At 34.2% G+C, this 13,256-nt stretch overlaps 1 protein-coding gene across 1 annotated transcript in view; it reads left to right on the top strand.

Annotated features, from left to right (window-relative positions):
• Nucleotides 1-9,457: 9,457 nt before the first annotated feature.
• Nucleotides 9,458-13,256, top strand: part of CycD (cyclin D) — a 77,247-nt gene continuing 73,448 nt past the window's right edge. The window contains exon 1 of the mRNA XM_003704764.3: nucleotides 9,458-10,575. Coding sequence (XP_003704812.1) covers nucleotides 10,378-10,575 — 198 coding nt within the window. The 5' untranslated portion in view covers nucleotides 9,458-10,377. The remainder of the gene's footprint in view (nucleotides 10,576-13,256) is intronic.

Below are 13,256 nucleotides of genomic sequence, written 5' to 3' on the forward strand. Positions count from 1 at the left end.
TGACAGTAATTTGAAAAATTAATTATAGCTAATATGTTGTGAAATATTAACTAGTTCAGTAAAAACAACAATTATCAAAATTAATTAGTGACTAACAATTATTTACTAAATAAGTAAATTGAACAAAAAAGTTAATAACTAATGATCCATTATAAAAATGACTTATAAAAATTGATTATTGCTGATAATTTATCATTAAGATTATTGTTGACTAATGTTTAGAATAGGATTAATTAAGTAGAGTAATTATAGATAATCTATTATTAAGTTTAGTAATAACTGAAATCAATAAAAATAATAGAACTATTAACCTAACCCCACCTAACCTAACATGACAATGTCAAAAATAATGATTCAAATTAATAGCTACTAAGTACCAAACAAAATGTTCACATAACATTGTTTATAACAAATACTTCATGAAACCAAAAGACTTTCTTCGAATTTTAGAATTATAACCTACAAACTAGGCAATATATTATGGAATATTCTATTATTACCTTTAAATGCTTCTTCAATAAGAATTGTAATAAACGTTAAACACCTAATTTCTACCAAGATAAAGAATGTGAATTTTAATTTACATTTCATCATTTGTTCTTTATTTTCATTATTAAATTTTTTTATTTACTTGTTTATACATTAAACCTACCACTAGTCCACATTAAAGAATACCTCATAAATAAAATATACATCAAAATTAATGCCGTTTTCAATTTAATTTTTTTATTTGTTTGTTAATTGACAGTGTTCATAGCCATCACTAGCAAATTAAAAAACTATCCACATTAAAGAGTACCTCATAAATAAAATATACATAAAAATTAATACCATTTTCAATTTAATTTTTTTATTTGTTTGTTAATTGACAGTGTTCGTAGCCATCAGTAGCTTATAGAAAAACCATCCACAATAAAAAATGCCTCGCAAATAAAATATATAGTAAAGTTAATACCGTTTTCAATTTAATATTTTTACTTATTATTTGTTTACTAATAGTATTCGCAGCGTTCAGTAGCGTATCAAAAAACCGTCCACATTAAAGAATATCTCACAAATAAAATATTCAGCAAAATGAATAGCACTTTCAATTTAATTTTATTATTTATTTGTTTACTGACAGTGTTCGTAGCCATCACTAGCAAATTAAAAAACCGTCCACATTAAAGAATGCCTCGCAAATAAACTATACATCAAAATTAATATCGTTTTCAATTAAGATCTCCACCATAAAGAAAACAGGAAGTTGTGAAACAGCCCACTGAAAACAGTGTTCACAGTGTTGAACAGCACGCGTCACCGTCGAAAAATCTTCATCGACGCAGAGCCTTCTTCAACGAGCCTGCAGAGACGTTACGCTTGTATCGAGGGGCGTGATCCTAAAAAAAAAGATCATTTCGCTAGTTAAACACTAATTAGCCCCGAGCGGCAATTCAGTTTGTCTGGAACAGTTCGTTGCCGAAACGGGGACGTTGATCCGTCGAAGTCGTCGGTTGCCCAAAACGCAAAGCAACTAATAATTGCTTAATGAGACTCAGGTCACGATGCCGTTTCGTGTTTGCGCTTCCACGCGAGAAGCGTGTCCATCAATTTCGGCCTGGTTAACGAAACAATACGGGGGGAAATTAACGCGAACCCTTCCTGTTCTTTCCTGTGAACACGAAAAGTGAGTGTTTGATGCACTCGTTTGCAACAGAAACTCAGGACATTGTTATCAAGGTTTCGGTAGATATATTCAGATAGAAATGTCGAGGTTTCGATAGAAATTTCAAGGTTTCGATAGAAATATTAAGATTTGGTGCAAATATCAAGGTTTCGATTTGCACATTTTTGACAATAATTGCAAATTAAGTATAACGAAGATTTAAATCAGGTTTGAAGATTACTTCAGATTATAGTAAAGTGATTTCGAAAATGAAGAGTCCGGTTTGATGAAGGTACCGCCCTACATCAGTTTGAAACTAGAAATTTGATGAAGACTTAAATCAGTTTGAAAGTAAGAAGATGAATATTTAGTAGCTAGAAATTTGAGGATTACTTATATAGTTTGGACCTAGAAATTTGTGGAATACTTACATAGTTTGTACTTAACAATTTGATGAATATTTACATAACTCTAAAACTAGAAATTTGAAAAATACTGATATCAATTTAAATCTAGAAATTTAATGAATACTTGCATCAGTTTGAACCTAGAAAGATGAATGCTTACATCAGTTTGAAGCTAGAAATTTGAAGAATACGTATTTCAGTTTAAACCTAGAAATTTGATCAGTACTCACATCAATTCAAAGCTAGAAAGATAAAAGTTTGCACTAGTTTGAAGCTACAAATCTGATAAATACATACATCAGTTAAAACACATACATCAAGTTGTAACTAAAAATTTGGTAAATACATCACTTTGAACTACAACTTCATTTACCTGCACAAAAAGAAATACACAGTAAGGTTAAACCCATGTCGTTGTAGCAAATGTTTGTCCAAAAAGCCTCTCCCTCCAGCCATAAATCCATCCAAGATCGTCCCAAATGAGCACTAAACACCTAGAAACAATCCCTCAGCTCTTCAACAAAGCTTCCACATGGTAGCTCCACGTGGTCAAGGATCCACGTGGTCAAAAAGCTCATTCTCCTACAGAATTCGAGTATATGGCCGGGAAAAACCCGGTGGGTTCGAGGGGGAAGAAGTTGCGAGGCGTATCGTAAAAGACGGGTAAGCACCGAGCGGAACATTCATGCTCTAGCGAAATTAAATGCTAAAGCAACGAGAGCGCGTCTAGAGCCGCCTCGAAGCCATTTAAACCGGCCGGAGGCGAGGATATTCGCCGGGTTTCCAACAGCATAAATCTTCGGCCGACATTGGCCGACCACGTGGTGCAACCGGTACGTTGTTGGCCACTTTGTCGCAGTCCCGTCGAAGGGAATTGTTGCGTGATGCCTTGCGAACGGTTGTTCGTACGATTTAGGGGATTGTCTGGCAGTTACGGTCGATTGTCAGCCCGCGGTGTTACTTAGATTCATGTGTCGTTGTTGGATGTACAGGATGCTAAGAAAATAATGCTCATTGCTCGCAGACGTAATTCTCTGCGTCATATTGGACGGACATGTACGAAGGACCAGCTGCACAATTAATCCTTTCGCTCGCTGTTGTAGAATAGTCGTTAAAGCTTGATACATAACCTATTGTTAATTATTGACGCGTTGAATGCCTGCGGGACCACCTGTGACCAGCACATATTTCCTGTAATCGAATGTGTCCCAAGTGCGGGGGCTTTGTGTACATAAGGTATCGATTAAAAACTGTCGTATTTGTAAACAATTTTTGTGCGGGAATTCTTTTAATCTTTTGTCTTACTATATTGCACATGTGACACGTACATGTTCATATGTGATATATTAGACTTGTACTATTTTCATTGCAATTGAATTTTGGGTTCAATTTTTCATGTTGCCACGTTTATAAATTCCTAGATCTCCAAATCTTTCGATTTCCAAATTCTCCTATCCACTTCTCAAATCCACAAATATACAAATCCCTAAAGTTTTAATTACCAAATCCCAAATCCCTAAAGTCCCAGTTGTCAAGTCTGAAATCCTCAAACTTAAGAATTTCTAATTTTGCAACAAAACCAAATGTCCAGTTCCCTAATCCTCAAATGTCCAATTTTGCAACAAAACCAAATACCCAAATGTCCAAGCTCCCAAATGCCCAACTATCTAATTTTGTAACGAAACCAAATGTCCAAACTCCCAAATGCCCAAATGTTCAATTTTGCAATAAAACCAAATGTCCAAGCTCCCAAATGCCCAACTATCTAATTTTGTAACGAAACCAAATGTCCAAGCTCCCAAATGCCCAAATATTCAATTTTGCAATAAAACCAAATGTCCAAGTTCCCAAATGACCAAATGTTCAATTTTGCAACAAAACCAAATGTCCAAGCTCCCAAATGCCCAACTATCTAATTCTGTAACGAAACCAAATCTCCAAGCTCCCAAATGCCCAAATGTCCAATTTTACAATAAAACCAAATATTCAAGCTCCCAAATACTCAAACGTCCAATTTTGCAATAAAACCAAGTGTCTAAGCTCCCAAATGTCCAACTATCTAATTTTGTAACAAAACCAAATCTCCAAGCTCCCAAATGCCCAAATGTCCAATTTTACAATAAAACCAAATGTTCAAGCTCCCAAATACTCAAACGTCCAATTTTGCAATAAAACCAAGTGTCTAAGCTCCCAAATGCCGAACTATCTAATTTTGTAACAAAACCAAATCTCCAAGCTCCCAAATGCCCAAATGTCAAATTTTGCAATAAAACCAAATGTCCAAGCTCCCAAATACCCAACCACCTAAATACGAAACATCAAAATTCCACATAACCCTGCGATCTAAAACTGTTGCTCCGGTGACCCTGACGTTCTCACGTCGATCGAAGAAACCCAGTTCAGCGAAGAAATTTGTGATGCGTGTACAGGGAAAGTAAGGGCCACTTCCGGCGGATAATTTGAACGGGTCAGGAGAAAGAAACGGGCCGTGTAGGAGTGGGAATGTTGTTCGTGCACGAAACTCGCAGCTTGTTCGCGTGTACTACGCTTTTACTACTACGGGATGGTCATCGTACGCGCGTGCAACTTACGCGACCGGATGTTGCGTTGCGCGTACCAGACGACGTCGTAACGACTGTACAATAAGTGGTACGCTCGAGTACTACGGACGAGTAAGTCGGAATGATATCGGACAACACGTATGAGGGGACTTCGTGCCAACCGGATATACGATTGTTCGATTTGTAATCGATCGAATGACGATGACTTGGATCGGTTACGTGTTTTTGATCCTTGTGACCGAGAGAGTACCCTGAGAATACTAGATGCATATTGATACCTAAAGTAACTAAATAAATAAATAAGTAACTTAACTAAAACAAATTTTATAAATTCTGAAAGTGAGGATACTTATTAACACTTTGCACTCTGATTTATTTTGTTATTTGGAATATTTTTTCAGAGGAAATAACCGAGTGCAAAGGGTTAAATTCTAAGGAGAACAAGTTATAAGATAAATTAATGTCAATTGAGTACTCGACATTTTTAAAATTAAATTATTTATTTTTATTGATATTGTTCTTTGGTACTGTAGTCAGTTGTATACTCAGCATTTTTAATTCTAAATTGTTTACTTTTTTTTATATTCTTCTTGGACATTGATAGTCAATTGTACACTTAACATTTCTAATTCTAAATTGTTTATTTTTATTTATATCGTTATTTTATACTAATAACCAGCAGTACACTTAACATTCTTAATGCTAAATTGTCTATTTTTATTTAGACCATTATTTAGCATTGACAGGGTTAAATTCTTCATTCTATCACATCTAAAAACAGTCACATGTAGGTGATTTTCCAAACAGTCACATGTAGTGATTTTCAATATGGTTTAACGAAGATAATTCTACAAATGTATTTACTCGTTCATAACACTGTCCTATAAAAAGCATTTATATACCATATTTTGAAAGTAGACTAACTGTTTAGAAGATATTGACAATTAAACTCTTTAAATTCTCTAGCATGCCAGACTAGCACATGTAAAGCTGCTGCGTGGTTAAACGCTTGATAGATTGAAAGGTCTAAGGTTCAAGTACTAGTTCCTTATTTTTTTTATTTAAATGTTTGATTATGTTAAAGTATCATTACGTACTGTTACTATGTAGCTGAGTGATTAATTTAATTGCAAAAACGTTTGTTTTATAACGGTTCATTAATAGTTTGCCATTGTGGAGCTGGTAATGGTACGTTTACAGTGACTTTGATAACACAGTGAATACTTAAGAAAATTTAGAAGAGTCATCGAAGGTTAACCCCTTCAAGGATTCACATAACTAACATTTACTAATAACAAGTTTTATTAATTTTAATCATTTATACTATATGTACACATTTTTTTGCTTGAATTTTATCATCACGTTTTGAAATATTTTGGAACTAAATAAACTATAATAAAACATAATATAGAACTCTAATAAATAATACAAATAATAAACAATAATAATGTGTAAGCACTAAATAATAAATAAATATTAGATAAGTCAAATATAATTTCATAAAAAAATATCAGATGTTTCATAATTGTATACATTTAAAAAACGAAACAAAAGTTGAAGTAAACGTTGTTCTTTAAAATTTGAGTTAACGAGTCTATCATATTATACAATCAATGTATTTATAGAATTTTTTAAATCGATATACTGATTTAAAAAATTCCAGTCAAAAGATATGAAATTTTAAAGAAAGTCGCGTGATCGTTCAAAGGTGCAGTTGATAATAATCAAATAAAACATATTATCGACCTCGATGCTTATCTTAAATTTTACACGATATTGTACATAAATTAACAGCAAAAAGATAATAAAATTTCAGTTATAAATTAATTAACTAATTTTGTTTCTTAATTTGAAATAGTTGAAAATGTTGCATTGGGATTTATTTCGAAATGGAAGCTATTTTACCAATAGGAAGATATAGAATGCTATTTCTGAAAGTGAAGGTGACCTCTGTATCATTTCGTGATTCGTTTCCATTTTAAATACTTAACTATAGTGTATTATTTATGGTATAATTACATTGTAGTTATACTTATATTATAATGTGATTTAAACTTCATGTAATATTTACACTATAGTTAATGGTATTTACACTTAGTGTATTATTTACACTATAGTTAATAGTATTGCTTACACTAAGTATATTAAATACTTAACCATATTATACCACATACAGTGTACATAATTTACAGATTATTCTTCAAATAAAAGAAGCTATTTCACTTTTCATCATAAGTACAAAGATACGCGCGTAAGAAGCTCGAAATAGGTTTATTTTCGACATTTTTCACTTTTTTTCAGCCATTGTCCCTGTTTTTATTAAGGGTATCTCAAGAGATATGTCAGTCAGTTCTTAAGTTATGAAACGAAGATAACAAGTTGTAAGGTACTCTTAAAAAGCTGAAATTTCGATAGCAAAGAATGATGGAAAGATTTTCGACGTCATGTATGAACGAACGAAAACGAATAAATCCGGACATGTCCGAACCTCTTTCAAGGCAAGCACGGGTCACGTGCAAATAGCGCCCTACGCCACGTCATCGGACATTTAAACGTAACCATACACAACGTGGTCAGTTTTCGATAATTATACTGTTGCTCACAATTTTAAACACTCAAATGTCTTTACTTTAACTTTCTGTAAATGATTATAAACGAAGATATTGAAATTAAATGAATAACGTGAAAATGATTAACTTCTTAATTTTTTTCTTTTACGTATTTAACTTGTGGTTATTTGTGCACGCATATGCTTTTATAACATATTTATGTACATAATTTAATTTAGTTTGTTGTGCAATTTTACTTATGTAGATACATAGAAATATTACAATAATTTAAATATAAATATTTATCAATTTTTTTCGTTTTACAATGTAGTTCATATATTTTTTATTTTTCTATTTGCAAATTATTGGGACAAAATATTAGGTAGAATTGTTGAACGTTGTTTTAATAAATTAATAGACATCATTTGCTAGACAGAATATTAAGAATTCTATCAAAAAAATAATAATAAAATTAATAAATTGTTTGGAAAAATGTGAAGAAATTATTTTGAGTAAATATGTCCTCAAATAAAAAAACCTGCATGTTTGCAAAATTTGTATTATATATAATAATTAAATAAAATTTCTCATGTACCAAGATAACATCACCCAAACATCTTCCTAAAGAAATTGTCTAAAATTTAGAAAATTGTCTAAAATCAAATAAGTCAGTTTGATTTAGAATTTAAATTAAATTTAGATGAAATTAAACTTGATTTTTAATTTTATTACCTTAAAAATTAAATAAGAGATAAATGAGGAACATCTATTGTGTTTAAACATCCGTTAAAGACAGAACTATGGTCCTTTCACAGACCTCCGAAAGTTTTGACGCTATAAAACAGTATTTCTTGTGTATTTTCCAAGTACCACCGGAAATCGTAAATTTTGAACAGCAGTGGACACGCTAAATCATTCACGTTCGGAAATCTGTCCTAGGTCATTGCGAACCCAAAGACAGCAGGTTTAAAACGCTACCATGTTGGGATACGTCGTTTCCGTGACCATCCCTGGAAATAACACGAGAACGGCGAAGGTAGTGACCTTCATAGTAGAACCGCAGGAATTTCTACTTTCCAGTTTCTAATGTTTATGAATATCAAACTTGTTAAATACTCGAATTTTGCAACTTTAGGGCTCTGCTTTGTAAATTTTCATGTTGTTAAACTTTCAAGTTTTCAGATTTATAAGTTTTCAAATTTTCAACTTTCAAGTTTGTGAGTTTTCAAGGTTTCAAATTTTCAAGTTTTCAAGGTTTCAAATTTTCAAGTTTTTAAGGGTTCAAATTTTCAAACTATCCAGTTTATAATTTCTCAAGCTCTTAATCTCACAAGTATTTAAATATAAAAATTTTGTACCTTTCAAATTTTTTAATTTTTAAATGTCGAAAATCTCAGGTTCACAAATCTCTCAAATTTCTAAATTTCTAGTTTCATAAAACTTGAGATTCATACCTCTCTAGATCTTAAATATCTAAACCTACAAACATCTAGATTCCCACATTTCTACCTCCCTAAATCCTAAAATCCTAAATCCTTCCCAAAATCCTAAAATCTAGACCCCCAAATTTCTATTCCTATATTAGGAGTTTGATATATCTCAAGACGCTCGCATGCACCCTCAATTACAAAGTCTCCAAACCGTCATCTAAATCTCCAAAAAGTAACCCTAAATTTACAGATAAAAAACCAAACAGTAAAAATAAATCATACGTAAACCATTTGCCAATTTAGTAAAAAGCTCAACCCTTTCATACGACACAAACTGGCCAGACTTGCCAACGATTTTCCATGTCACTATCGATCAAAATTTCCCATTTTGCGGCGTCATAAGGTGTAAAAATTGTAAATCAACGACGATTCACCACCAACTGCTTAGCAATAAGTCATGAGATTCTTCTGAGAACGCATACGCGTCCACAATGCTTGAAGGATCAATAACTTTCTCATGAAACGTAAGATCCGTCATATTTCCGTAAATCTAGCGTTAAAAATGAACGAGAGTATTTTAGTTTTGTTATCTGTGTTAGAGAAGCCAGATTTGCCGTTGACTGTACTAGAACGTCGAATGTGGAGGCCCTGTAGGTGGCAGTCTCGCCGTTCGGGTTGCTGTTACACGATGCGAATCCGGCACTGGCGCCCCAGTCACTGATGCGTTGGTGGGGGTACAGTTACGTTTCACGTGACACGTTGGCGCCTCGGTGGTAGGGATCGATCGGGGCGTCACGTGACCCGTGGCGCCGCAGTGGTGGGGACGCACCTACCACCCCTTCGGCCGGAGCGAACCGGCAAGACAGGAAAACCGCCGGCATTCTGACCTGGTAAGTCGCCAGTGTCGGATCGTGAGAAAAGTGAGTGCGACAGGCTAGGCTACCTACGCCAGGACATTTAAATCGACCGTGAGCAGACATCGGCTGCAAAAGGAAACGGTTTCAACGCGTACACCGGCCGCCCAGCTTATCGCAACAATTGTGGACATAACTCGCGCACGACACTAGCCGACGATACACGAACGGGCCCGAATAATTTCTACGCTTATTTATTAGAATCCTAACGTCCCACGATCCTTCGTGAACGATCGCTCTTTATTCGGTGTGTATCGTTGCCCGCTTTTTTTTTATTATTTTGAAACCGCGAGAGGCAGCTCCGAAGACTACGAGAAAGATAGGAACGTATTAAACGGGAAAGATAGTGTTGTGTACCTCCGGTTTTTTTCTCATCCCGTGTCGTATCTAATATATTGTTTTTCGCGTAAACGGCCTTTAGGTGAGTGATATTTTGGAGTCATCGTCCGAAGCCAAGGTCCCCCTTGTTAGTACACGCGTGTATACACCCGTAAATACGCGTGTGTATATGTATGTTATTTAGTGAAGTGTTGAGTGTCCCGGTCGCGCGAATTCGTGTGAACTTCTGTCTGTATCTTTACGATCGATTCGTGCATGCTCTGTCTGGTCGCGGCGGCGAAAAACGGTTTGGCAACGTGGCGCGTGAATAAAAGTGACACCGCGACGGCGACGTCGACGACGACGACGACGACGACGGCTGCGAGAGAAGAAACGGGGGAAAAACACGAACGTTCGGGAAACAAAAAACAGCCGATCTGACAGCGTCGTTCGAATTGACAGAAACGGAATTGTACGCCGAGAGGATCGTTGTTCGTCGACGAGAGGCTGTGCCGTTGTCGCGTTCTCTAGAGGTTAGAAACGCCACGGGACCATGGATTTGCTTTGCTGCGAGACCACCGAGACAGAGTGCAGAGCCTATGCCGATCCAGCTCTACTTGGCGACGACCGTGTGTTGCAAAATCTGCTGAAAACCGAGGAGAGATATGCGCCGAGCAGTTCTTACTTCGAGTGCGTGCAGAGGGACATCTCGCCGCTCATGCGCAAGATCGTCGCAGAGTGGATGTTGGAGGTGAGCTACCGTTTCCGGTCCACGTGTCGCCCTTGAATTTTCCCGAATTTCTCTGATTCCGTCCCCCATGTCTCGTGTCGTCGAACGAACGTGTGCAAATTGTGCAGGGTTATCGATGCTTTCGAAGCTCGATTCGCCCGACGTTATTTATTTATCCGAACGTTGGTTTTGTCAAGTTGACAGTCAGTGTGTGCAATCGTATTCGATAATGCTCAACGATAACGCTCTGTGCTCGCTGGGAAACAAAATCGAAACCCATCGTTTTCGCTGTTTAAACACAAACAATTGAATCAGTAGTGTTACGTAATTGGAACGTGACGAGCACTCTGCTGTGCTAGACGAAATTATTTGCTTTAGATTCGAGAATACGACTTCCGGTATCTTGAGGATTTCAATCTCTGGATAAGTTGTAATCGCTAGTGCCAGTGGGATATGTTCGAGCAGTTTTGAATAACGGAAAAATACCTGTCGAAGATAGCGTCATTTCTCGGTCGAATTGTGCGTGTCAAATGTTTTTCTTCGAAGAAATGAAAGGCTCGAGTAAATTTAACCCTCCGTTGCATCGTGCGGCAAATCGAAACCGTGGGTTATCGAGATAGTCTTTTATTTGGATTTTTTTCTTATCATCTCAGTCGTTGTTTTATCTAGCAATGGTGCATGAGATTTTGCAAAATCACTGAGCACAATTCTTCAAAATAACGAAGAAATTTATATCGTATATTTGACTATTTGAAAAGTGCGCGAAATTGTAAATGCCAATCGTGAAAAGTGATACGTTTACACAATCGACGGTTGCAAGTTCAAAAGTTGTAACGTACTTTTTCAATTCTTTTTTTACCAAACGTAATTAAAAAAATTTTTAACATAAGTTACATTAAACAAATAGTATTGCAGGTGTTTATGCTTCGACTATTTCATAACAGTGAATTTTCTCATATTTTCTAAAAAAGAATAAAATTAAAGAAAAGCAAATTTGACCTGCCGGTGAATTTACACACAACAATTTTTTATTCAGTTTTTACTTCTTGAAAATAAACATTTTTCTCTAACATTTCTTTTTTTATAATTTTGATGAATTAAAAGAGAAAATTAAAGGGAAATCTTGTTATATTTGTACTCGTAAACCTCAGTTTTATAAACCTATAATTTTTCTACCGCACCATAATCTAGTTGCTATTATTCTGACACGGTCAAACATACGTTATGAGAATTTTAAATGTTTCTCCATTATTTTGAAGAGGTACGCGTTGTAATTGAACAAAATTATTACTTTTAGCATCCTTTATGATTGCACGCAGTTTGAATGAAATCGTTTCAAATGTCGCACCCTTTATATTGCCGTTCGTGTAATATATATTTATTAAACGAATTATTTCGTTGATCATTACTGTCATTTGCAATAACAGGTGTCCAAACCTGTTGCAAATACATAAAGTAATTCTTGCATCTTGTTGAATACAAATGAAATAAAATGTAATATTATTACTTTTATACTGTTCTTGAAATTATACAAATATTTCCTTTTTTTTACTACATTTAATATTTTCTCACGTACATTCAAATTTGTATTATTAGTTTAATGCTAATTAAAACTAATTACAATAATTAGTTTTTCGTTGAATAAATTTGTAATATAGAAATATTTGTTCTAAAAATGTATTTTCTTACAAAATTCAAAATCGGATGCAACAAAGGGTTAATAAATTATTTACATTTCTATTTCACATTCATACAATACTTTGTAAGATCACATAACTTTTTTTTAAATAAATTTTTATTATTGCTATTTTCTGATTGTTATCACTTCCAAGAATTCCAAAATATTTTTTTAACCGCGCACATACACTTTTAAAAATAGATTTTATAATATTTAATTTTATAACATTTAGATTTCAAATAACTGAAATAATTTATTCGATGCGTTGTTATTAAAATATTATCGACGAATGTAAAGCGATAGATCAAGTAATAAAAAAAATAAAAAATTGTATCGAATAAAAGCTTGTTTCTTACGTCCAAAATGGCACATATATTTCAAAGCCGTTGGCTTCGTTTCTGCAAATTCATTCGTTATTTTTATGAAAATTTTCCAAATCAAAAAGCCGTAGAATACCAAAATTGAAATGAAACAAATTAATTTTTGGACGTACAAAATTATTTCACTCTTAATGGTCATATTTCATGAGAATAACGTACTTTGCACGTTAGAACGTTTATGACCCCAGTCGCTAAAAATGGTTCTTACAAAAAATTACTCATTATTTTAATTTGAGATAAATTATAAATAATCGCGTTAAAAGTGACTAAATTTGCTAGGGTCGTTTTATACTTTAATCTGACCGTCGAGAGTTAGAATTGCATAGATACCTAAAATTATTTATTTGCTGTTAATAAATAGGGAATTGAACTAACTTAATAACTATTATATACTATATAACTACAATAACTATTTTAGCGTTCCAAAGTAACAGAATTATTTTCATTGTTAACACTAGAGTTGTCTGGCATAGACATACAATTTAAAACTACGTAACACAGGTTCTTTTTCACATTCGGTTGATCGCTTAACGGAAATCAACTTTGTAGCGTCGAGATATCGAATATACGAGCCGTGAAGTGAATTTGTTACTTTTCAACTTCCTAAAATTCGAGATCAAGAAATTTCTATATTTTTAAATATC

Source organism: Megachile rotundata, chromosome 15, assembly GCF_050947335.1.
Source record: "Megachile rotundata isolate GNS110a chromosome 15, iyMegRotu1, whole genome shotgun sequence".
NCBI classification, from domain to species: Eukaryota; Metazoa; Arthropoda; class Insecta; order Hymenoptera; family Megachilidae; genus Megachile; species Megachile rotundata.